Source organism: Pongo pygmaeus, chromosome 13 (genome assembly GCF_028885625.2).
Source record: "Pongo pygmaeus isolate AG05252 chromosome 13, NHGRI_mPonPyg2-v2.0_pri, whole genome shotgun sequence".
In the NCBI taxonomy this organism is placed as follows: domain Eukaryota; kingdom Metazoa; phylum Chordata; class Mammalia; order Primates; family Hominidae; genus Pongo; species Pongo pygmaeus.
This window is the reverse complement of record NC_072386.2, coordinates 123,741,385-123,767,458: the sequence shown is the minus strand read 5'-3', so window position 1 is coordinate 123,767,458 and position 26,074 is coordinate 123,741,385. Positions and strand designations below refer to the sequence as shown.

The window sequence follows — 26,074 nt, the reverse complement described above, 5'->3', positions numbered from 1 at the left end:
CAGACCGAAGCAGGCAAGTCGCTACTTCTGGGGAGCATCCATTACAATGCAAAGTTTTTTTCCATGTTGTCTTTTTGTATGTAATTTTAGAAAGTAGAGCATACAAAAATCAGGACACTGTGGCACTGGGCCACGAGCAAAGCCTGCAGAGTGGGAGACCCCGGGGTGGTGCTGCCGGTGGGACCTGGCGCTGACCCCATGTCTCGGCTTCCTCATGTGTACGATGGGGGTGTCAGGAACCCTGGGGAATTGCTCCCAGGCTGGGGTGAGATGCACTCACAGCGCTGCTGCACAGGGACGTGAAATAACTGGCAGTGTGGCTGGTCAATGTTATTCATCCCCAGTTGGGTATTTTCAAAGTTGTTTTCTTCATTTTGTTTTCACGGTATTCAATCTTGGATTTTATATAAAGAAAATCCTATTCTTTAATGTCAATGTATGGCATTTGACAATTTGACTACATCTGACAATGCCTAGGCCTGCCTTTCCAACAGCCGCTGAGGTCTCTAATTATGTCAAGAACGTCTGAGTTACAGAATTCATTTCATCTGAATTGCATGTGGGCTTGGGCAGGCTGTGCACACGGAGGTGTGGTGGGTGGCGGGGGGTGGCGGTGGGTGCACTATGAGTCACGTCCATGTGGCTTTTCATAGCTCTCGGTGTAGGAGAAACCCACTACTGATGAGAGAGAGTGAGCGCCTGTCCTCAGGAGAGGCACCGTGTTCCGGAGGGGACGTGGTCCATAACCAAGTACAGAGTAGGCGAGAGCTGTGTAGAGTCACAGATGCCTTGAGAAGGATGGCACTGGGTGATGGGCAGGGTCAGGGGTTCTCTGAAGCGACCTCCAGCCACACAGGGCAGACCAGGAAAGGGTAAACAGCAGGGGTGAAGTAGGGCCAAGGCTTGGCAGGTGAGTGTGGCAAAGAGAGGAGGGCAGGGCAGGGACAGATGATAGAGGCTGTGAAATCTCTGCCAGGGACAGGGACGGTGAGGCCATGGGGAGCAAAGGAGGTAGGAAGGAGCTGGGGTCAGAGAGTGGGACATTCCCAGGCGGCTTGCTTAGGTAGTGTCATTACTAGTGACAGCAAGGTCCAGAGACTGGCTGGTCAGCAATGACCAGGTGATTAAGCCAAAGGACATTTCTCAGCAGGAACCCACGTGTCCCACAGTCACGTTCTTTGCACTGTCCTCGGGAGTGAGGCCAACCTGGTGATCACACAGGCCACCGCTTACTAAGGCCCTGTTCTGTACTCAACCCTGTGCTGAGAACTGCACACGCTTTTTAAATTCAATCCCAATACCTCTGTTGTGTAGGTACTATTGTCATCCCATTTTCTTTTTTTTTTTTTAGAGACAAAGTCTCACTCTGTCACCCGGGCTGGAGTGCAGTGACACGATCTTGGCTCACTGCAACCTCCACCTCCTGGGTTCAAGTGATTCTCCAGCCTCAGCCTCCCGAGTAGCTGGAATTACAGGTGTGCACCACCACACCCAGTGCGTGAGCCTCCGTGCCTGGCCCATCCCATTTTCAGGATGGAGAACCGAGGCTGCATGGAGGAGGACCTTACCGGTGCTGGGTCTCTGGTCGGTAGTAGTAGTCCACCGGGGCATCCAGCCGGGAGAAGATGGGCGGGGGGATGTAGAGCGGCAGCTCCTGGTGGAAAAAGGCCTCCTTCTCGGGCCGGAGCATGAGCACCTTGTCATACATTGACGTATGCTTGCCGCCTGCTTCCGTATGCACAGCCAAGTACTGGAAGTCAGACATCCCTAGAAAGAGAGGTGGGCAGATGGCAGACATTGAGTCCAGGAATGGGCAGCTGCCACACTGACACCCACATCTGCTTGGGGAGGTGCTGAGTGGGCCATGTGGGGGAGGGTGCAGGGTGAGGGTGGCAGGAAAACACACCCTTCCCAAATGCTTCTGCAAAGTTGGCTCGATGCAGTCTAAGTCACTTACATAAAAATTATTTTGGGGAGGTGGAGAGCTACGTTATAGGTGAGGATGGAGTCCAGGTCAGTGCTTCTTAGATGGATGTTACTTTTAACGGTAAAAACTGCAATTACCTTTGCACCAACCTAGTAACGTGCATATGAATCTGCCAGGATCTTGCTAAATGCAGGTTCTGACATGGTGCATTTCCACCAAGCTCCCAGGTGAGGTTGATGCTGCCAGTCCAGAGACATACACTGAGCAGCAAGGTGCTGGTTCAATTCGATGAAAAATACAAGGTGTTATGTTTTATGAATCACTCGGGAAACCTTGTCCCAGAAAGAACAGCCCTCTTTGGTGAATACCATGACCCACCAGAATGACTGCCATTAAAAATGTCCAACCCGTGGGACCCCAGGTCCTGCTTCTCCTTCATTTCACTTTCTTCTTCCCCTCTTTTCTTTCTACTCCTCTTTGCCCTTCTCAATCTTTATACTCTTCAGATTCTGCCTAGAACTGCTGCTGTAACTCAGCCATCTCTAAGGCTTGTTAGTAATATGCCAGGCACCTCCTGTGGGCCAGAAGCTGGCCCATTCACAGGCATTGCCTCCCGGAATCTTCATGAGGGCCTAAGGAACACAGGCTCTGTAGCCCGCACTGCACAGACAAGGACACTGAGACTCAGGGAAGCCAAGCCACCTCCCAAAGAAACCGGCAGGGCTCAGGCAGGCACAATGCCAGAGTCTGTCTTTCTCACCCGTCTCCCTCCCTTGCCTTATTGCTTCCTCACTGGGGTTCCTGGTAGGTGGCAAACCTGATTGAGGGCTCCACGAGGGACGTTCAACCTGCTGAGAGTTCAGAGGAGGAGGAGGTCCCAAGGGGCTTCGGGAGCTAGGAGGGCAAGACCAACAGCAACCGAGACAAGAGAAGGTTCAAAACACTGTGGTGGGGGAAAGACTGGAGGTCTATTGACCAGTTTTATTTGGTCCCACACAATGGTTTCATTAAAAATTAGGAGATTTCTAGCTTAAGAATGCTGAAGATTGGGCAGCAATGAACCTGCAGTCTCTGGGGAACTGTTGGCTGGAGGGAAGAAAGGCTGCCTCCTGGATGGGGCCTGTGCCCTGCTGTGTCCCCACAGCCCCTGGGCATATCCTGGCCCCCTCCACTGGTGCAGATGACCCACACAGCTCCTGCAGGCAGCTGGGATGGCCGGCCCTGAAATAACCAGACATTGCAAGAGTAGATTTCAGTTACCCTGAAATTTGTAAATGGTGGAGATGATGCCAAGGATCTCCATGTCAAATGTGACCTCAGAGTGGGCCTCAGTGCCCAGCACCCCTTTCTGCCGCCTCGTTTTCTTCCTGATGCGGAGCAGCAGGCTGCTGGTACTGAAGCGGTTGGCGCACACTGGGTGGCAGTATGGGTCCTTGGGCCGGAAGTACAGCTCCAGCCTCTTGGTGGGGTCTGCGTAGATCTGTGGCAAGGCCAAAGGAGACAGAGTGAAGCAGTGACAAGCCAAGCAGCCAGTGGGGAGCTGCTCCTCTCTCAATAAAAGCCTGACGGTGATCCAGGAAAGGCCAGGAGGCTCACGTTTCATTCTGGGCTCTTAATTCCCAAAAGGCCCATTTTTTAAACCCGTGTATCTTAGTTTTTATCTGGTGGAAAAAATGAGAATCGTCTCCTTCCTTCTAAGTAAATGCCATCATCCATCAAGTGCCTGCTCGGTATGGGGCATTAGTTGGTCCTTCTGGCAACACTTGAGGGGAGATACTATCACCCTTATCTTTGTAGAGACCAGCCCCACAGGGTCGGTGGGTTTTTCTCCCCATGTGTGGAGACAAGAGATTGTAGAAATAAAGACACAAGACAAAGAGATAAAAGAAAAGACAGCTGGGCCCGGGGGACCACTACCACCAAGATACGGAGACCAGTAGTGGCCCCAAATGTCTGGCTGCATTGTTATTTACTGGATACAAAGCAAAAGGGGCAGGGTAAAGAGTGTGAGTCATCTCCAATGATAGGTAAGGTCACGTGGGTCACGTGTCCACTGGACAGGGGGCCCTTCCCTGCCTGGCAGCCGAGGCAAAGACAGAGAGAGAGAGGGAGAGAGAGAGACCGCTTACGCCATTATTTCCGCATATCAGAGACTTTCAGTACTTTCACTAATTGACTACTGCTATCTAAAAGGCAGAGTCAGGTGTACAGGATGGAACATGAAGGCGGACTAGGAGCGTGACCACTGAAGCACAGCATCACAGGGAGACGGTTAGGCCTCCGGATAACTGCGGGCAGGCCTGACTGATGTCAGGCCCTCCACAAGAGGTGGAGGAGTAGAGTCTTCTCTAAACTCCTCCAAGGAAAGGGAGACTCCCTTTTCCGGTCTGCTAAGTAGCGGGTGTTTTTCCTTGACGCTACCACTAGACCAACGGTCCGCTTGGCAACGGGCATCTTCCCAGATGCTGGCGTTACCACTAGACCAAGGAGCCCTCTGGTGGCCCTGTCCGGGCATAACAGAAGGCTCACACTCTTGTCTTCTGGTCACTCCTCACCATGCCCCTTCAGCTCCTGTCTCTGTATGGCCTGGTTTTTCTTAGGTTATGATTATAGAGCGAGGATTATTATAATACTGGAATAAAGAGTAATTGCTACAAACTAGTGATTAATGATATTCATATATAATCATGTCTATGATCTAGATCTAGTATAACTCTTGTTGTTTCATATATTTTATTATACTGGAACAGCTCATGCCCTTGGTCTCTTGCCTTGGCACCTGGGTGGCTTGCCGCCCACAATCTTGGAGGTAACTCAGGCTTGGTGTGGGGTGGAGTGGCTTGTCTAGGGCTACCTACTGTAACAACTACCCACCATAAAGGATCTTGGTATTCAGTCTCATGTGCAAATCTTTAGAGGTCCAAATGAGATTAAATCAATCAGTAACAACCATTTGGGCTCTGACTTGCTGTTACCTCTAGCTTTCCAAGCACACGAAACTGAATACCAACACCCTTTTGGGCCCCTCTCCTTAAAAACCCCAAGAATAGCATCTATGTCATACAATTGTTATGATTAAAAATGTATAAAGCACAGCTCCTGGTACCTAACTCATGGCAGACATTCAATATGTGCCACTTACATATGAATGAATACTTGCCCGATGCTGGGTCACAACGAGCATTGGATGTGTGCATATGAAAGCACCAACAACGTGAACTGGGACAAGGTCACCTACGTGCTGGTGAGCTGGCTCCCAACACCCAAGACAGGGTCTGGCCCTTAGGAAGTGATCAGGAACTATCTCGGGAGAGAATGAAGAAGACTTGGTCCTCAGGAATCTCCTCCTCATGAAACACACACCTCTGAGTCCTGATGGGGTGGGAATGAAGGCAAACGTAGGCCTGGCACAGGGGAGGTGCTCAAGAAACATGAGTAGAGTGAATGGGTAAGGAAGGTCCCTTCCCAAAGTGCTCACACTGTAGCTGGTACAGATAATCCCCGAGGTTAGCGAGAGTAAGGATTCTGTCAAAGCCATAAATCAAGTGAATAATAAAAAGAAGAAAACGTGATTAACTGGGGCTATACTGGCAGCCCGTGCTTAATGAATTCAGGGCTTTTCCATATTCGTAAAGGATGAGGAAGCAGCAGGTAAAAGTTCAGACTCTAGAGCAAAGCACGAGTTCAAATCCCCTTGTACCATGTAGAGGTCTGACCTAAACTTTCTTGTGTCTTTATCTGAAAAATGTGAATAAAAATGGCATCTAACTCACTAGAATGCTGTAAAGACTCAATCATGCATTTGACAAGTATTTACAGAACTAGGCACTGTTATGGATGTTAGGAACAGAGAACTGGGCCAGGCATGGTGGCTCATTTAGCAAGATCCCAGCAGATTCATATGCATGTATTCCAGCCCTTTGGGAAGCCAAGGCGGGTGGATCACTTGAGCCCAGGAGTTCGAGACCATCCTGGGCAACTTAGGGAGACCTCGTCTCTACAAAAAATACCAAAAACTAGCTGGGCGTGGTGGTGCATGCCTATAGTCCCAGCTACCTGGCAGGGTGAGGTGAGAAGATCACCCAAGCCTAGGAGGCTGAGGCTGCAGTGAGCCATGATTGCTCCACTGCACTGCAGCCTTGGTGACAGAATGAAACCCTGTCTCAAAAAATAAAAAAATAAAAATCAAGAAATACAGAAGTGAATAGAAGAAGTCCCCACTCTCATGGAGTTGATAGTCTTAGGGCCAAGAGGTCGAGAGACAGTAAATTTTTTTTCCTAAATGTTTTATATTTATAAGCCTTTGTCAGAATAAACATTTTAAGACATTTTCAGATTGGAATTAACAGGATGCGTAGGCAGATAATTGCCAGTGGCCACTTTAGTTAGGGCGATCAGGGAAAACTTCTCTAAAGAGACACTTCAAGTTCTGGTACACGTAAAGAACTTACAGAGAGCATCCTCCAGCTGCCCCACTTGCTGTGTTACCTTGAACAAGTTCCTTCCCTCGTAAAATAGACACTGCCAGTTCCTAGCTGGTAGGGTTCTAAAGAGAACGGACTGTAAATAAGGCACCTAGAGCCGCACGTGGTACAGAATAAGATGTCAACCATCATTACCTCTAACCCTAACAACATAACAGTCTATCCCTCTCAGGTAAGTCAACAGAGCTTCATCTCCCCGTGCCTCAGTTTTCTACCCCATGTAACGAGGATACAGCAGCGCAACACACCCTGTGGGGCTGCGCAGTTGCATTCCTGGCGCCAGTGCCCAGGCCGTGGCTCACATTTGTGGATGGAATGAAAAAAAGCCCCTAGGAGCTGGGTGCAGTGGCTCACGCCTGTAATCCCAGCACTTTGGGAGGCCGAGCCGGGCAGATCACCTGAGGTCAGGAGTTTGAGACCAGCCTGGACAACATGGCAAAACCCCGACTCTACTAAAAAAAAAAAAAAACAAAAATTAGCCGGGCGTGGTGGCGGGTGTCTATAATCCCAGCTACTCAGGAGGCTGAGGCAGGAGAACTGCTTGAATTCGGGAGGCGGAGGTTACAGTGAGCCGAGATTGCGCCACTGCATTCCAGCCTGGGCGACAGAGCCAGACTCCATCTCAAAAAAGAAAAAAAAAAGAAAAAAAAAGCTCCCAGGGGTCTCCCCCACAGTCCCTTCCCCTCTGTTCCCTGGGGAAAAAAAGGCCATTCCTGGCAATTACAAATACCAAACCCCTGCCCATTGGCCACCCAGAGTCCACCACACTCTCCGTTGCCAAGGAAACCACACACCCGGGTAGACTTGCCCCTTCGGCCGCCATCCAGCGACTCCATCCCTCTCTTGGTGTCCTGGATATTAGACATAGTGAGTTCCTCTTCAAAGGTTCAGCTTGGTTCAACTCCCTTGTTCCTTGTTCTCCATCTTCAAAGTCTAACTTCCTTGTTCTTTGTGCCTCCTTGCCCTTAGTTACCTGCTCTGTAACTGCCCTTCCCGCCAAAACTATTCTTCCTGGCGAAACCGCTCGTCCAGCCACTGTAACCCACATCCCTGTTCTATTTGAAATAGCCAATCAAGATCAGCTTAGATTGTGCGGTCCAACTCCAGCCAGTGGGGCAAGACACAGAAACCTTCCCTCCTTTGTTCGGTGTGCTCTAGCGGCCAGAAGAGCGAGCAGCACCCTTCTTCTGAAGAAGTAAATTTGCTAAGTTTACTTCTGCAGAAGGGTGCTGCTCGCTCTTCTGTTTGTTCCCTTCCATCTAGCATCAGCTGCTCCTCAGAAGAGCTTTTTGTTTCAGGGGTAAAGGGAGAAGGATTTAGAGCAAAAATCTTAGAAGACAGAGGTCAAATATAAAAATCGATCAGCCCACGTTAAATTTCTGCTAATCCCTGAAGCAGGAACTAACCTGTTAGGAAGAGACTTAAAGTTAGGTATAGGTTTATATGTTAGCCCAGAAGGATTCCTCACCTCATTAAACCTACTTATCACCATGAAGAAAAATACATTCATCCCGATCTCTGGTCAAGGGAAGGGAATCGGGGAAGACTCCAAGTCCCACCCCCCTACCATACATATAAAGTTAAAAACCCCGGGGGGAAATAGTAAGAAGGAAGCAATATCCCATCCCTTTAGAAGGCAGAATAGGCCTAAAACCTATCATTGAGAGTCTCATTAGGGACGGGCTCCTTGAACCCTGTGTGTCCCCTTATCCCAATACTGCCTGTGAGAAAGTCAGATGGGTTATACTGACTAGTGCAAGACCTCTGGGCCATCAGCCAGATATTCCAGACTACTCACCCTGTTGTCCCTAATCCTTACACCCTCCTCAGCAAAATTCCATATGACCATCAGTGGTTTACAGTAATATATTTAAAGGATGCTTTTTGGGCATGCCCCTTGGCTGAGGACAGCCGAGACATTTTTGCTTTCGAATAGGAAGGTCCCCATTCTGGACGGAAGCAACGGTATCGACCGACAGTTCTCCCCCAAGACTTCACAGACTCCTCTAACCTCTTCGGTCAGATTCTAGAACAAGTTCTAGAACAAATTTCTACCCCAAAACACATGCCTGCTCCAATATGTGGATGACTTGCTGGTATCTGGTGAAGCTATAGAACGGATAGCTGCCCTCTCCGTCCACCTCCTTAACCATTTGCAAGGAAAAGGGTTACGGGGTTTCAAATGGAAAGCTTCAATTCGTACAGCCAGAAGTTAAATACCTAGGACACTTGTTAAGTAAGGGCAAACGAAGGATAGGGACTGAACGCGTTGAAGGGATCGTGTCTTTCTTACTTTTGCCTAAAACTAAGCAGGAACTCATAACATTCCTAGGATTGGTTGGATATTGCTGCTTACGGATTGACTCATATGCCCTAAAAACAAAACCTTTATACCTAAAGCTTGCCCAAGAAAAGCCTGACCCTCTTCTGTGGACCTCTGAAGAAATCCACCAGGTTGAAGAACTAAAACATATGCTTATAACTGCCCCGTCCTAGCCCTGCCTTCCCTAGAAAAGCCATCTATCCTTTTCATTAATGTAAACAAGGGGGTAGCTTTAGGAGTACTTACTCAAGAACATGGGGGTCACCGGCAACCTGTGGCCTTCCTGTCGAAAGTTTTAGATCCAGTAACCTGTGGATGGCTTGAATGTATTCAATCCATCGTGGCTACCGCTTTGTTAACTGAAGAAAGCAGAAAGCTGACCTTTGGGGGAGATTTAGTTGTGAGCACGCCTCATCAAGTTAGAACTATCTTAAACCAGAAAGCAGGGAGATGGCTTACTGACTCAAAAATTTTAAAGTTAGTTGTGAGCACGCCTCATCAAGTTAGAACTATCTTAAACCAGAAAGCAGGGAGATGGCTCACTGACTCAAAAATTTTAAAGTATGAAGCTATCCTATTAGAGAGATGATTACTGATAACTCACTTAACCCAGCAGGTTTCCTAACAGGGAATCCAAATCTAAAAGGACCTGAGCATGAGTGTTTAGATTGAGGCCGATGTAAGGGAGACCCCTTTCCAACAGGGCGGCACTTATTTATAGATGGCTCTTCCCGGGTAACTGAAGGAAAAAGACGTAACGGATATTCAGTAGTCTACGGATATTCAGTAGTCTACGGATATTCACTAGTCTACGGATATTCAGTAGTCCACGGATATTCAGTAGTCCACGGATATTCAGCAGTCCACGGATATTCAGTAGTCCACGGATATTCAGTAGTCTACGGATATTCAGTAGTCTACGGATATTCAGTAGTCCACGGATATTCAGTAGTCCACAGATATTCAGTAGTCTACGGATATTCAGTAGTCTACGGATATTCAGTAGTCCACGGATATTCAGTAGTCCACGGATATTCAGTAGTCTACGGATATTCAGTAGTCTACGGATATTCAGTAGTCCACGGGGAAGCCCTTGCAGAAGGACGGTCAGGAAGGCTGCCCAATCATTGGTCCGCCCAAACGTGAATTGTTTGCAATGAATCAAGCCTTAAAGCACTTGCAAAACCAAGAAGGAACTATTTATTCTGATTCCAAGTATGCCTTCGGGCTAGCTCATACCTTTGGAAAAATTTGGACCGAACAAGGTCTCATTAATAGCAAAGGCCAAGACCTTGTCCACAAGGAATTAATCACCCAAGTATTAGGTAACCTCCAGCTGCCAGAAGAAATAGCTACTGTCCATGTCCCAGGACACCAGAAAGTCGAGGGAATAACCTCACAGATCAAATAGCCAAACAAGCTACCATTTCCTCCAAAACGCTCACTTTTCACCTAACCCCTTGTCTTCCTCCCCCGACCGCAGTTCCCATCTTCTCTTCCACTGAAAAAGAGAAATTAATAAAAATAGGGGCCAAAGAGAATTCCGAAGGGAAATGGGTGTTACCAGACCAAAGAGAAATGTTATCCAAACCCCTCATGAGAGAAGTCTTATCTCAGCTGCATCAAGGAATTCATTGGGGACCCCAAGCCATTTGTGATGCAGTTCTCAGGGTTTAGGGATGTATAGGAATTTATACTCTGGAAAGACAAGTTATAGATAGTTGTCTAATATGCAAAAAGACTAATAAGCAGACCCTAAGAAAACCACTCCTTGGGGAAAGGAGTCCAGGGTTAAGACCGTCCCAAAGTGTCCAAATTGATTACACCAAAATGCCCCCAATCGGCTGCCTAAAGTACTTATTAGTGATAGTAGATCACCTTACGCACTGGAGGGAACCTATTCCCTTTTCAAGTGCAACTGCTAATAATGTAATTAAAACATTGACTGAGAATATTATACCCAGTTTTAATAGATTAGTAGAAAATATTGATTCAGATAATGGGACTCATTTCACTGCACATGTCATCAAGAAACTGGCCCAAGTACTAGACATAGCAGGGGAATACCATGCTCCCTGGCACCCACCTTCATCAGGAAGAGTGGAGAGAATGAACCAAACTCTGAAGAGTCACTTAACCAAATTAGTCTTAGAGACTCGGTTGCCATGGACTAAATGCCTTCCCATTGCCTTGTTAAGAATCCGAACTGCCCCTTGGAAAGACGTTGGCTTATCCCCTTATGAAATGCTATATGGGTTGCCTTATCTACACTCCATTGCTGACATTGCTACGTTTGAAACAAAGATCAGTTTCTTAAAAACTATAAACTTGGTCTATCCTCCACTTTTTCTTCCCTCAGGACTAAAGGCCTCTTAACACAGACGCCAGCCCTAGAGTTTCCAGCACACCAGCATCAGCCTGGGGATCACGTTCTCATCAAAAGCTGGAAGGATGGAAAACTTGAACCAGCTTGGGAAGGGCCTTATCTGGTACTCTTAACTACTGAAACAGCGATCCCAACGGCTGAAAAGGGATGGGCACACTACACGCAGGTGAAAGGAGTAATGTCCACAGACAGGGAAAAATGGGCTGTCACCCCGGGACCCACCCCTACCAAACTAACCCTAAAAAGGGCTTAACAATCACTTGTTTATTTTTCCTTTTCCTTCCAACAGAAAGTCATCTTGTCATCAATGTGACTCAGGCTAACCATCCCTTGACCCTTCAGTTCGACCCTTGTTCTTACCCGTGCAGATACGAACAAGCTCAAAGGCAGCTATCCAATGTAGGTAAGTATCTATGTCCATATTGCAGACAGTCAAACAAGTATAAGTATGGAGCCTAAAAGGGCCCCTGTGGTGACTGGGCAAATGTTTGGTGGACCAATCAACATGGGAGGTGGACAGCCAACCTCCGTCCTTTAAATAAGTTGTGGAAACTCAAACAAAAACTCTAACTTATCCATGGTTCCACTCCACCAAATTGTAAGCCACCGCAGTGTAACCCCTTATTGCTAATTACAGATAATCCCCAAACCATGGCCCAAGAACCCTCTGTGTTCGGACGGTATGGGTTAGGAGCAGATGTTACAGGACGGGATCCCACAGGAACCCTCTCTCTAAGGTTGACTGGACCATCGGCGGTTAAAAACAATGAAGAAACCCAGACCCAGAGTCCAGGGAACGTATGGGACCCAACGCTCTCCCCAGACATATCAGGCCCAGTGTTCCCCTCCCGTCTCCACAACGACCCAGCCAAAGTAGCAGTTGTAGAAGTAAGAGACCTAAAGCAAACTCTAGCAATTGAAACAGGATACTGAGATGCAAATGCCTGGATGGAACGGATTAAATATTCCGTCCGCACTTTAAAGAAAAGTGATTGTTACACTTGCGCACATGGTAGACCACAGGCCCAGACTGTCCCCTTTCCACTTGGATGGTCCTCCAGCCGAGCGGGCATGGGCTATATGGTAGCTCTTTTCCAGGACCCCACAGCCTGGGGTGATAAATCGTGCCAAGCTCTCTCTCTGCTGTTCCCTGAGGTTCAACACCCTGCGGGTCAGCCCGAGGGCTATCCAGCTTCCATCTCCCAATGCCAATTTTACTTTGTGTCTCTTGTGACAGGGAAAATTTGGCATTCCTTGGGGACCTAACAGGATGCAGTGAGCTTAAGCCCTTCCAAGAGCTTACCCATGAATCTGCCTCTAGTCATTCATCCTGAGCAGATGTATGGTGGCATTGTGGTGGACCATTACTGGATACTCTGCCACGTAACGGGAGTGGTACTTGTGCTCTGATCCCATTGGCCATCCCTTTCAATCTGGCATTTCATCAACCAGAAGAAGTAAAAACAAGGCACCGTAGAGTAAGAGATGCCCCCTGTGGTTCCTTTGACCCTCATGTTTATACAGATGCCATTGGAGTTCCCCGAGGGGTACCTGATGAATTTAAAGGCTCGTAATCAAATAGCTGCGGGATTTGAGTCTATGTTTTTCTGGTGGTTAACTATAAATAAAAATGTAGATTGGATAAATTACATCAATTACAACCAGCAACAATTTGTTAATTATACTAGGAATGCTATCAAAGGAACAGCTACACAACTAGGACCCACCAGTCAAATGGCTTGGGAAAATAGAATAGCATTAGAAATGATACTAGCAGAGAGGGGTGGCGTTTGTGTCATGCTTGGAACCCAATGTTGTACTTTTATCCCAAGTAATACTGCTCCTGACGGAACCATAACAAAGGCACTGCAAGGTCTTACTGCTTTATCCAATGAGCTAGCTTAAAATTCTGGGATAAACGATCCCTTCACTGATCTAATGGGAAGATTGTTCGGCAGGTGGAAAGGACTTATATCCTCTATCCTTATGTCCCTTGCCATTGTAATAAACGTGTTTATTCTCATAGGATGTTGTATCATACCCTGTGCCTGAGGGTTAATACAAAGACTTACGGAGACACCTCTCACTACAACCTCCAATTTCCCCCCGCCTTATTCAGACAAACTTCTACTTTCAGAAAACCAAGAACAGCAAAGTCGAGACATGCTAAAAAAGTTTGAAGAGAAAGAAGTATAAAAATCAAGAGGGGGAAACTGTTCGATACAGTGAATTCTTCTTCAAAGGTTCAGCTTGTTCAACTCCCTTGTTCTTTGTTCTCCATCTTCAAAGTCTAACTTCCTTGTTCTTTGTGCCTCCTTGCCCTTAGTTACCCGCTCTGTTTAACTGCCCTTCCCGCCGAAACTATTCTTCCCACCGAAATCGCTCTTCCCGCTCGTCCCACACCCCTGTTCTGTTTGAAATAGCCAATTGAGATGAGCTTGGATTGTGTGGTCCAACTCTAACCAGTAGGGACAGGACACAAAAACGGACTGACTGCGTTAGGGATAAAAACCCATTCCAGGCTGGGTGCGGTGGCTCACGCCTATAATCGCAGCACTTTGGGAGGCCAAGACGGGTGGATCACCTGAGCTCAGGAGTTCGAGACCAGCCTGAAGGCCACAGTAAATTCCACTTCAAAGATTTTAGCCTGTTACCTTCCTTTAAATTCAAGAGGGGGAAAATTAATAAATACAATGAGTTATGAGTTCCATTTCAAAGAACCAATATGTCAGTATGTTCAGCTTCCCTGTTCTTTGTTCTCCATTTTAAAGTTTAACCCCTCGTTCTCTGCGCCTCCTTGCCCCTAGTTTCAGTAAACAACCCCTTCCTAGCTTCTATCACCTGCTCTGTCCTTAGTCATCCTGAGTCACCTGCTCTGTAACCATCTTTCCCACCGAAACTACTCACCCCGCCACTCAGGCCTGTGCCCCTGTCCTCTTTGAAATAACCAATCGGAATTAGCTTAGACTGTGCGGTCCAAACCTAGCCAATATGGGAAAGACACAGCAGTAGAAACTAGCTGTGTAAGAGATAAGAACCCCTCCCCCTCCCTTGTCGGTGTGCTCTCGCCATTGCTCCATCTGCAGGATGCACCCTTCTATAGAAGCAAATTTGCTTTGCTGAGAAAACTTTTTGCCAGAGTGCTGATTCTTCTTTGCGGCACCAAAATTTATTTCCAACAAGTCTGACCAACATGGTGAAACCCCGTCTCTACTAAAAATACAAAATTAGCCGGGCGTGGTGGCACGCGCCTGTAATCCCAGCTACTCTGGAGGCTGAGGCAGGAGAATCACTTGAACCCGGGAGGCGGAGGTTGCGGTGAGCCAAAATCGCGCCACTGCACTCCAGCCTGGGAAACAAGAACGAAACTCCGCCTGAAAAACAAACGAAAAAACAAAAACAAAAACCCTTCCCTCCTTTGTTCTGTTGGCTCTCTTGCAGCGGCCAGAAGAGCGAGCAACACCCTTCTGCATAAGTAAATTTACTAAATTTCCCTTGCTGAGAAATCCTTTGGGTGCTGGTTTTCTTTGCGACTCCGAGCTCTTATTCCAACACGGAGATTCCCAGCCCCTTACCCGGGAGACGCCTTCCTCGCCGCCCAGAGTCGGCAGCATCTTAGCCACATCACGCACCACGCCCGGGTACTCCACGCACACCATGCGTCGCTCCCGCCTCAGCTCCACGGGGACGGCGGCCCCCAGCCCCAGATCGGCCGCCTCCGCCGCCATCCCTGCGCGTCTGGCAGGGCCCGCCATGGTCCGTCCCACAAAGTGCTCCTAAAGGCCTCGCCTCAATTGTTCCGCGAAGAAATCGTTCCGGGCTCCCTCACCGCTCGCGTCATCCTAACTCCCCGGGCTCAGCAAGACTCTAGGGCCTCCAGGGAGCAAATGGCCCATGGGAGGCCCCATGGCTTCGGGAAAACGACCGCCGTGTCCTCGACTTTTTATTTAAAATGAAGCGGGTTAGTCCACCGGGCGGGGCAAGCACCAGTCTCTCTTACTAGCCAGCGAGGGATCCGGAGGATAAAAAGACACCAACCTCCCTCGACTTCAGCCAATGAGAATCCGAGGGCCGAGGGAATTTTTTGAGCCAATGAGAAGTCCGGAGGAAGCTAGGTCCCACCTTCTCCTCCAGCTTCATACGTTTTAACCAATAAAGAACTAGAGTTGACCACGTCCCGGCCCTCTTCTGGGTATTACACCCAATGATAGCTCGGGGGCGGGCCAGAGGCAGACTTCCGGCCAGCCTGCTTGGGTGGGAAAAGGTCCCGGCTGAGAATTGATCTCCGGATCTGGTCGGCCTGGTATTCTGTCGGTGTTGGCGCTTCTTCTCCCGAGCTCCTGCAGCCCCCTCGGGACTAGGTTTCTAACGGCGCTTGTGGGGGGCCTCGCGGAGCTGGATGTGGAAAAGGCGAGCGCCGGGGAACTGTGCTGTAACCATCGTCCCGCCTCCATAGAAAGCCCCGAAGCGCCGGCTCGGGGCCGAACGCGGGCATCCGGCGTTCGTCTGTTAGGCAGGCAGACATTAAGCGCCTACTGTGTGCTGAGCCCTACTCAAGACCCAGTGGGGGAGAACAGCGTCTGTCCGGTAGGCGTCCAGGGCTGCTGCGAAGCCCCGGAGCGAGGAGTGTGGCCCCTCAAACAGGGAGGAGATGAGGTCCGAGGCCGACCGAGGTCAGAGACCCGCACCCACGAAAAGAGTCCACCCGTCTGGCTGGCTGCTTCCCAGTGCCGTGGAGAGCCTCTGAAGGTTTCTTTTTTTGAGAAGGAATCTCGCTGTGTCGCCCAGGCTAGAGTGCAGTGGCGCTTTCTCGGCTCACTGCAACCTCCGCCTCGGGTTCAAGCTATTCTCGTGCCTCAGCCTCCCGAGTAGCTGGGATTACAGGCGCCTGCCACCATGCCCGGTTAATTTTTGTGTTTTTAGTAGAGACGAGGTTTCACCATGTTGGCCAGGCTGTTCTCGAACTCCTGACCTCAAATGATCCGCCTGCCTCGGCCTCCCCAAGTCCTGGGATTACAGGCGTGAGCCACCGCGCCCGGCCCCTTGAAGGGTTTTATGCGGAGCAGTGATCCCATTCATGCATGTAAAAGACCTCTCTGGCTGTTGTGTGGAGAATAGATCAAAGGGGGCGAAAGTGAGTTCAGATAAACCAGCTCCGAGACTGCATAATCCAGTCGAGAGATGAAGGGACTGGGTTTGAGAATATTGGGAGATGAGAATCATGGCCCAGCACAGTGGCTCACGCCTGTAATCCCAGCACTTTGGGAGGCTGAGGCGAGAGGATCACTTGAGCCCAGGAGTTGGAGGCCAGCCTGGGCAACATGAGAAGACCCCATTTCTACCAAAAAATACAAAATTAGCCGGCCATGGTGGCTCATGCCAGTAGTCCCAACTACTGAAGAGGCTGAGGCAGGAGGATCCTTTGAGCCCTGAAGTTGGAGGCTGCAGTGAGCTATGATCATGCCACTTGCATTACAGCTAGAAATTAGTAAGAGCAAGTGACCCCTTTATGGGTACCCCAAGTTTCTGAAGTGATTTTTTTTTTTTTTTGAAAGACACGATCTCCCTCTGTCACCCAGGCTGGAGTGTAGTGGTGTGATCATGGTTCACTGCAGCCCCGAACTCCTGGGCTCAAGTGATCCTCCTGCCTCAGCCTCCTGAGTAGTTGGGACTACAGACGTGCACCACCATACCCAACTAATTTTGTATTTGTGTGTGTGTGGCAACAGGGTCTCACTATGTTGCCTAAAGTCATTTCTTTTTGTTGTTTTGAGACGGAGCCTCACTCTGTCACCAGGCTAGAATGCAGCAGCACAATCTCGGCTCACTGCAACCTCCAACTCCCTGGTACAAGCGATTCTCCTGCCTCAGCCTCCCGAGTAGCTGGGATTATAGGCATGCGCCACCACGCCCAGCTAATTTTTGTATTTTTAGTAGAGATGGGGTTTCACCATGTTGGCCAGGATGGTCTCGATCTCCTGACATGATCTGCCCACCTCGGCCTCCCAAAATGCTGGGATTAGAGGCGTGAGCCACCGTGCCCAGCCAGTGATTTCTTAATCAGAAGAGTACCTGATTGCTCTCGATGGGTTTAACAAGGCAGAATAAATAGCTGCATGAATTCAGCCCACTGAATACATTCTAAAGTGTAACCTCAATGTGAAATATATTGTATTGTAATTGTATTGTAATTGGAAGGCTGGGTTAGGAGCCCCAAAGCTTTGAAAGAATGCCTCCTGAGAGTACGGTGGGAAATCAACCACCAGCAGATGATGGTTGAGCTAGAAGAACCACGTATTTCCACAGGGAGCTGCACGCGAGGACCCGGTGGTCCCTGACCTGCCCTCTCCAGCAGGGACCTGCACTTTTTGCCACCAAAGAGGATTCTCTGTAGGGAGGCCAGGATGATTCTCAAGAATTTACCATGCCTTGAGATGAAATTTCCTTTCAAACTTCCTTGTGTCCTTTTGTCCTCATTCCATGTTCACCAATCTTCTGATTGTTTCATTTTCCAGAAAGGAGAATCTGAATAACATGTATATTTTAACCTTGCCTGCAATTGTAAATCAATAAATTGGTGTATTTACATCAGATCCCTGTGAGTTTGGTGCACGTAAGACAGTCATGAAGACTTGGTCACTGTTGGTAGAGTTGGCCAATAAAATATTGAACACAGTTAAATTTGAATTCATGCAATATTTTGGGCATATTTATACTAAATATGTGTTATCTGAGATTCATATTTAGCTAGGTGATTTTTTAATTTGCTAAATATGGCACTCCCACCTCTGGGTATTGAAGAGATTGAGTTTCTGAACTTGGAAAGCTGATTCCAAACCACCTGGAACCTTAGTGAGCCCACCCTGCAATCCAGTGACCCTCTAGTTTGTCTGCTCTATTTTTCCTCCTTACTGAAGCAAGAGTGATCTTTCTAGAATGAGATCGCAGTCTGTCCCCGCCTCCAGTGACTCCCCAGCATCCCTGGCCCACCACCTGGCTAACTACTCCTTTCCTTTAGGTTGTTGCCTTAGACTTCACTTTGCCTGGTAAATCCTCCCTGACCCCAAAACACTAGTTTGGTGCCATCCTCGCTGCCCGGGGCCCCCAACCCACTGCGTCATGGAGCCGGAAGCACTATTATTTTTTTTCTTCTTTTCTTTTCCACTCGAGTGGCAACTTTCTGAGGACAGGGACCACGTCTGTCTCATTCACCAGTGTCTTCCCACTGTCACCACTGCCTTGCATGGGGCTGAGCACAGAGCAGGTGCTCAGAAAGTATTTACTGAACAACTGAATGAGGCCACTTGACTTATTTGAGCCTTCATTCGAGCCCCAGGTCAGGGCATGGTCATGGGGACACTAAACCAAGGCTTGTCAGACGAGGAGTGTCCCTTAGTGCACAGGAAGTGAGGAGAGGGGCTGGGTGTGAGGGGAAGACAAGGGACTAACCCCAGGGCATCAGACCAAGCTTTTTGAGATTAGACTTGGTCTTGCCTGAGAGCCAAAGCAGGAGGTCAGAGGCAGGAGCAGTAATGCCAGGCTGGGAGCAGAGACAGGCCAAGAAAGATCAGGAACCCAGTTAAAAAGTAGCTTTGGCTGGGAGCGGTGGCTCATGCCTGTAATCCCAGCACTTTGGGAGGCTGAGGCGGGTGGATCACTTGAGATCAGGAGTTCAAGACCAGCCTGGCCAACATAGTGAAACCCTGTCTCTACTAAAAATACAAAAATTAGCCACGTGTGCTAGCACATGCCTGTAATCCCAGCTACTCAGGAGGCTGAGGCAGGAGACTCGACCCCAGGAGGCGGAGGTTGCAGTGAGCGGAGATCATGCAACTGCACTCCAGCCTGAGTGACAGAGTGAGACTCCAACTCAAAAAAAAAAAAAAGTAGCTTTAACGTTCTCCAAAACCTTGCAGCATTCAGAGCAGGCAGCTGTGACAATATTTGTGCACTGAGGGGACACTTTCTCTGCCTGGATTCAGGGCATATGCTATGGTTTGAAAATGTCCCCCAAATTTCATGTGTTGGAAACTTAATTTGTCTGCCCTCATGAATAAATTAATGTTGGCTCTGCCCTCATGCATGGATTAGTGTCGCTGTTGTGGGAGTGAGTTGCTTATCTCTTTGTTATAGAGGCAAGCTTTCTCCGGCTCTCTCTCTCCTGCCCTCTTGCATGTGTACCCTCCACCATGTTATGGCACAGCAAGAATGCAAAGACCCTTAGCAGATGCTGGCACCGTGTCCTTGAACTTCCCAGCTTCCAGAACTACAAGAAATAAATGTTTTTCCTGTAGGAATTACCCAGTCTGGGATATTCTGTTATAACAGCAGAAAACAGACTAACGCGGCATCCTTCTCGCATCTTGCCCCACTGTGGGGTGGCAGATTTCATCCCACTGGACAGAAGGGCACTACAGCTCTAGCCACCTCCTATGGGCGGATTGGGCACACTGGGGGGTGGGGAGCAGCCTCTATGTGCCACTTCCACACGGGAGAGATTTGGAGCTCCTGAAGGATGCTTGGGTGCTGCAACCAGCGTTTGTTGCTCAGGGAAAGGGTGGATGTAGGGACCAGCCCTACAGGGTCTGTGGGTTTTTCTCCCCTTGTGCGGAGACGAGAGATCGTAGAAATAAAGACACAAGACAGAGAGATAAAAGAAAAGACAGTTGGGCCCAGGGGACCACTACCACCAAGATATGGAGACTGGTAGTGGCCCCGAATGCCAGCCTGCGCTGTTATTTATTGCATACAAGACAAGGGGGCAGGGTAAGGAGTGTGAGTCATCTCCAATGATAGGTAAGGTCACGTGAGTCATGTGTCCACTGGACAGGGGGCCCTTCCCTATTTGGCAGCTGAGGTGGAGAGAGAGAGAGGGAGGAGACAGCTTACACCATTATTTCTGCATATCAGATACTTTTAGTACTTTCACTAATTTTGCTACTGCTAGCTAGAAGGCAGAGCCAGGTATACAGGATGAAACATGAAAGCGGACCAGGGGCGTGACCACTGAAGCACAGCATCACAGGGAGACGGTTAGGCCTCCAGATAACTGCGGGCGGGTGAGGCCCTCAACAAGAGGTGATGGAGTAGAGTCTTCTCTAAACTCCCCCAGGGAAAGGGAGACTCCCTTTCCCGGTCTGCTAAGTAGCGGGTGCTTTTGCTTGGCACTGATGGTACCGCTAGACCACGGTCTGCTTGGCAACGGGCGTCTTCCCAGACGCTGGCGTTACCGCTAGACCAAGGAGCCCTCTGGTGGCCCTGTCCAGGTGTGACAGAAGGCTCACACTCTTGTCTTCTGGTCACTTCTCCCCATGTCCCTTCAGCTCCTATCTCTGTATGGCCTGGCTTTTCCTAGGTTATGATTGTAGAGCGAGGATTATTATAATAGTTGAATAAAGTGTAATTACTACAAACTAATGATTAGTGATACTTACATATAATCATATCTATGATCTATATGTAGTATAACTCTTGTTATTTTATATATTTTATTATACTGGAACAGCTTGTGCCCTTGGTCTCTTGCCTCGGCACCTGGGTGGCTTGCTGCCCACAGGTGGGGACCCCTGGCATGAGACACAGAAGGGTGCATCTTCCATCATCACCCCTTGGAGCTGAGCTCCTCTTTCCAGACTCAGGGACCCTCCTGCTGAAGGGACAGAGGAGCTGGCCCCCTCTGGGATGGTTTGGGTTTTAGGCTGAATCTTGGCCTTAGCCAAGGACCTGGCAGAAGCTTTGCCATTGAGAAGCTCTGAGCTGCTGTTGGCACGAGGAGGGAGGATGAGTCCGCTTCGCCCGTTGGGCCTCACTTCTGTTCGTGGGCACTACCCTGCTTGGTTTGAACATTTTTTCGGCTTAAATGTTTAATTTCCCATGATCTGAGTTGGGGGCGGGGTGGGGAATGGGATCTTACTGTCACCTTGCTACCGGACTGCTGGCCTCCAGAACTCTGAAAATCACATTTGTGTTGTGTTTTCAGCCACCCAGTGTGTGGCAATTTCTCACAGCCACCTTAGGAGATGAATACAGATCAGGGAGTCCTTGAATTTCCAGAGCATTTCCAGAATTCATTTTTGGGTCATAACATTTTCTTTTTTTTTTTTTTTTCCTTTTTGGGATGGAGTTGCTCTGTTGCCCAGGCTGGAGGACAGTGGTATGATCTTGGCTCACTGCAACCACCACCTCCCAGGTTCAAGCAATTCTCCTGCCTCAGCCTCCCAAGTAGCTGGGACTACAGGACCATGCCACCTCACCCGGCTAATTTTTGTATTTTTAGTAGACACAGGGTTTCACCATGTTGGCCAGACTGGTCTCGAACTCCTGACCCCATGATCCACCCAACTCGGCCTCCCAAAATGCTGGGATTACAGGCGTGAGCCACTGCGCTGGGCCGAGTCATAACATTTTCTGGCATAAGCAGGTCAGGTTTTCTTCTTAAGTTACTGGAGCTCACACTATAAATCAGGCCTCCCCGCTTCATTCCTTACCCCTCCTATGGGGCCAGAGACCACCACCCATTTCCAGGCTGGGGGTCCTCTTTGAGGTACTGACCATCGCTGGGGGCACATGGTGTAAATGTCGCAGCCCAGCCTGGGTGGCTGAATTGCAGCAAGTGTTGTCCCCACCCACTCTCCAGATTATATGTTAAAACTCTTAACTCCCTGAGCTGGTATTAGGAATTGCTGCCTTGGGAGGCGATGAGGTCACAAGTGTGCAGCCCTCATGGCAGGATTAGTGCCTTCATAGAGGAGACAAGAGTGCATGCTCACTCCACTCTGCTGTGTGAGGTCACAGCAAGAAGGCGGTTGCCTGCCAGCCAGGAAGAGGACCGTCGCCAGACCCCGGATCTGCCCGCACCTTGACCTGAGACTTCCCAGCCTCCAGAACTGTGAGAAATAAATTTCTGTTGTTTAAGCCCCCCAGTCTATGACATTTTTGTTCTAGTAGTCTGAACTAAGAACGGTCACTTCACAGCAGCCATTCAGACATCCATTTACCAAATGCTCCTGGCGATGTGCTGGATCCTGTGCTGGGCTCCGATGATGAAGCCGAGAGGACCGCCACCCTCCGCCCTCACGGAGCTCACATTTGATTGGCAGAGACAGACAGCAGGCGAATAAAGGAAATCCACACCTAAGGTAATACCAGGTAATGAGGGCTTCCGGGAAAAACGAAGCCCAGTGCATTTTAACCGTTTCCCTGCAGTGGGCCCTGCCGACCCCAGCCGCTGCCTCCAGATCCCCGGAAGTCACAGAGTGAGTTCTCAACTAGGTCCACACAGGCTCACATCCTCCCTGGGAGCAGCAGGGGCATGTGGTGTGGAAGTTAGGGGGTGGCCGGTGCCCCTGTGCCCTGCCACCTATGGTCCCAGCTCAAGCACTAAGGATTTGCCAGGTCCAGCCCTCAGTTGCCCCAGCATCCAGCTGAAGCCCCACTCCTGCTCCCTGATTGTAGACATGGGGAACATCACACAGCTGTCCTGTCTGCTGAGGTGTCCCAAGGCAAAAAAGGGGCTACTGGCTGATTGACAGGGCCAAATCCCGTGCGGTGGGGGGCCTGACACTCTGGCCACCCCACAACCCCCACACCTGACTTCTGTCTGGGGCCTTGAATACTTAATACTGTCTGGGGATGCCCTTCTGTGATGGGGGGGCCTGGGTGGGGGGATATTGATCCTCTACTAACTGAAGACAAGGAGGGCTTTCAAAAATGTTTTCTTTGCACTGGAGCATAATGGCTCACGCCTGTAATCCCAGCCCTTTGGGAAGCTGAGGAAGGCGGATCACTGGAGGCCAGGAGTTCAAGACCAGCCTGGCCAGCCTAGTGAAACCCCATCTCTACTAAAAAAAAAAAAAAAAATTAGCCGGGCGTGGTGGCGGGCGCCTGTAGTCTCAGCTACTGGAGAGGCTGAGGCGCAGGAGAATCGCTTGAACTCGGGAGGTGGAGGCTGCAGTGAACTGAGATTGTGCCACTGCACTCTAGCCTGGGCAACAGAGCGAGACTCCACCTCAAAAAAAAAGTTTTCTTCGGGTCCCAGAATCTGAATATTCCTTCCTGGGATGCGAGGTCAGTCTGTGAAGCACACAGTGGGTATTTATTTAGTATTCCCTGGTCTGGAGCTGATACCTGCACCCTGAGCGGGAGGAAGGGTGTAGTGTTGAATTTTGGCCACGAGATGGCAACAGAGCGTCCTCCTAGGCAACATCGCCACCTGGTGACCATCAGTGCCCATGACAACCTGGAAGAAAGGGCGAAGTAGCCACGCCCCAGCTTGGGGAGCTTAGAGCCTCATGGAAGCTGTATGCTGGGCCAGGGCTCACCAGCCTGCTCCCGATCAGAGACCATACACACACCCACATCCAGGTCCAAGAATACTCCCACACGGTTCCAACACTGGGTGGCAAATGATGGGGACCTGGGGATGGGGTTTATGCAGATATTTCACAATTTTCTTTTTATTTCCAAGTGGGACAAACTGTTCCAAAGTATATTCTCCCTTTTAACCAACTTGTCATTCTGAAGCAAAATTAAATTACGTACATATAGTACTGAATTTCAAAGTCTGTTCATAAAGAGTTATATTCCTAAAATAAATATTTTTAAAAATGTACCAGGCAGAGGGAAATTTATAATAAAGCTAATACAATTTAAGCATCCGATTCCCTCAACTGCATGCACTTTTTGAAGGCCCTGGTAGGTCCCGTATCATTGTATTCACATAGGCATGTTTTTATAAAAACTGAAAACACAAGATTTTAACCGCAATTTAAACCGCTGTCTCTTTCTTTTCTTTTCTTTCTTTCTCTTTTTTTTTTTTTTTTTTGTGAGACAGAGTCTTGCTCTGTTGCCCAGGCTGGAGTGCAGTGGCGCCATCTCAGCTCACTGCAAACTCCACCTCCTGAGTTCAAGTGATTCTCCTGACTCAGCCTCCCTAGTAGCTGGGACTACAGGCATACCACCACACACATCTGGATAATTTTTGTATTTTTAGTAGAGACGGGGTTTCACCATGTTGGCCAGGCTCATCTCGAACTCCTGACCTCAGGTGATCTGCCCACCTCCGTCTCCCAAAGTTCTGGGGTTACAGGCATAAGCCACCACGCCCAGCCTGCTGTCTCTTTCCATGGGACCTGCCCTCTATCACATGTCCCCTGGTGTTGGGAGACACTGGAGCAGTCACAGGCATTTGGGGAATTTGACTAAGGGGAAGTTGAATTGGGAATGCATTTAGTTTGGTTTGAATGAATCGCATGTGTGACTTGCAGTCATTTCAATTTAGTAGTTATCACCGGTCATCCCATATAGAAATGGCTTCCAGGAATACACATTATTACTACTTTCTGTGACAGTTTACTAATGTTTTGACATGCAGTCCAGGATCAAAGGAAGTATAGTGCTCAGAGTTAAAAGCTACTCTGTAGAAAATTTCACCAAACAGCAGATGTGTAAAACATGAAAAGAAGAATGGTAAAATGGTAAAATGGTGCAGCCACTGTGGAAACAGTATGGCAGTTTCTCAAAATATTACTATTATTTATTTATTTTTGAGACAGAGTCTCCCTCTGTCACCCAGGCTGGAGTACAATGGCATGAGCTCGGCTCACTGCAGCCTCTGCCTCCCAAGTTCAAGTGATTCTCCTGCCTCAGCCTCCCAAGTAGCTGGGACTACAGGCTGCATGCCTGGCTAATTTTTGTATTTTTAGTAGAGATGGGGTTTCACCATGTTGGCCAGGCTGGTTTCCAACTGCTGACCTCAGGTGATCCACCTAACTTAGCCTCCCAAAGTGCTGGGATTACAGGCGTGAGCCACCGTGCCCAGCGTCAAAATATTAAAAATAGATTTACCTGGTCAGGCATTGTGGCTCATGCCTGTAATCCCAACACTTTGGGAGGCTGAGACAGGAGGGTTGCTTGAGCCCAGGAGTTCAAGACCAGCCTGGGCAACATAGAGAGATCTTGTCTCTAAAAATTTTTAAAAATAGGGCCATGCCACGTGCAGTGGCTCACACCTGTAATCCCAGCACTCTGGGAGGCCGAGGCAGGTGGATCACTTGAGGTCAGGAGTTTGAGACCAGCCTGGCCAGCATGGTGAAACCCCATCTCTACTAAAAATACAAAAATTAGCCAGGCGTGGTGGCATACACCTGTAATCCCAGCTACTCAGGAGGCTGAGCAAGAGAATTGCTTGAACCCGGGAGGCGGAGTTTGCAGTGAGCCAAGATCACGCCACTGCACTCCAGCCTGGGCAACAGAGCGAGACTCCATCTCAAAAAAAAAAAAAAGTCATATGGTGATGGTTGCACAGCAATATGGATGTATTCAGTGTCATTGAACTGTACTGTAATATTTTGAAAAAAATCTTTTTTTTTTCTGAGCAGCAGCTCTCAACAAAGAGCTTAAAATATTCAGTAAACCATGCTACAAACAGACACACTATCATCCAGGATTTGTTCTTCCATTTCTAGAGCATGGGCAGAGTAGATTTAGCATCATTCTTTTCTTTTGTTTTTTTCACAGGGTCTTGCTCTGTGGCCCAGGCTGGGGTTCAGTGGCACAGACTGCACCCTCCACCTCCCGGGCTCCGGTGATCCTCCCACCTCATTCTCCTGAGTAGCTGGGAGTTTCACAGGCATGCACCACCATGCCTGGCTAATTTTTGTAATTTTTGTAGAGATGGGTTTCGCCATCTTGCCCAGGCTGGTCTTGAACTCCTGGGCTCAAGCAGTCTGCCCAACTCAGCCTCCCAAAGTGCTGGGATTACAGGCATGAGCCACCGCACCCGGCTGATTTAGCATAATTCTTAAGGGTCCTAGGATTTTTGGAATGGTAAATGAGCACTGGCTTCAACCGAATGTCAGCAGCTGCATGAACCCCTAACAAAAGTCAGCCTGTCGTTTGAAGCTTTGAAGCCAGGCATTGACCTTTTCTCTCTAGCTAGGAAAGTCCTAGGTGGC

General features: G+C 49.0%; 1 protein-coding gene and 1 long non-coding RNA gene across 3 annotated transcripts in view; one reads left to right on the top strand and one right to left on the bottom strand.

Moving 5' to 3' along the window:
* Nucleotides 1–15,186, bottom strand: part of GTF3C5 (general transcription factor IIIC subunit 5) — a 28,552-nt gene extending 13,366 nt beyond the window's left edge. The window contains exons 1-3 of one of the 2 annotated variants that reach the window (XM_054501859.2): nucleotides 14,696–15,186; nucleotides 3,188–3,407; nucleotides 1,569–1,767 (exon numbers count right to left, since the gene is read on the bottom strand). In XM_054501859.2, coding sequence (XP_054357834.1) covers nucleotides 1,569–1,767; nucleotides 3,188–3,407; nucleotides 14,696–14,875 — 599 coding nt within the window. In that variant the 5' untranslated portion in view covers nucleotides 14,876–15,186. The remainder of the gene's footprint in view (nucleotides 1–1,568; nucleotides 1,768–3,187; nucleotides 3,408–14,695) is intronic. The other variant, XM_063649992.1, reaches the window with a different exon arrangement.
* Nucleotides 15,187–15,387: 201 nt separating this feature from the next.
* On the top strand, nucleotides 15,388–17,706 carry LOC129044115 (uncharacterized). Its single transcript, XR_008504607.2, has 2 exons — nucleotides 15,388–15,707; nucleotides 17,427–17,706. It is a non-coding gene; the product is annotated as an uncharacterized LOC129044115 (long non-coding RNA).
* Nucleotides 17,707–26,074: the final 8,368 nt, after the last annotated feature.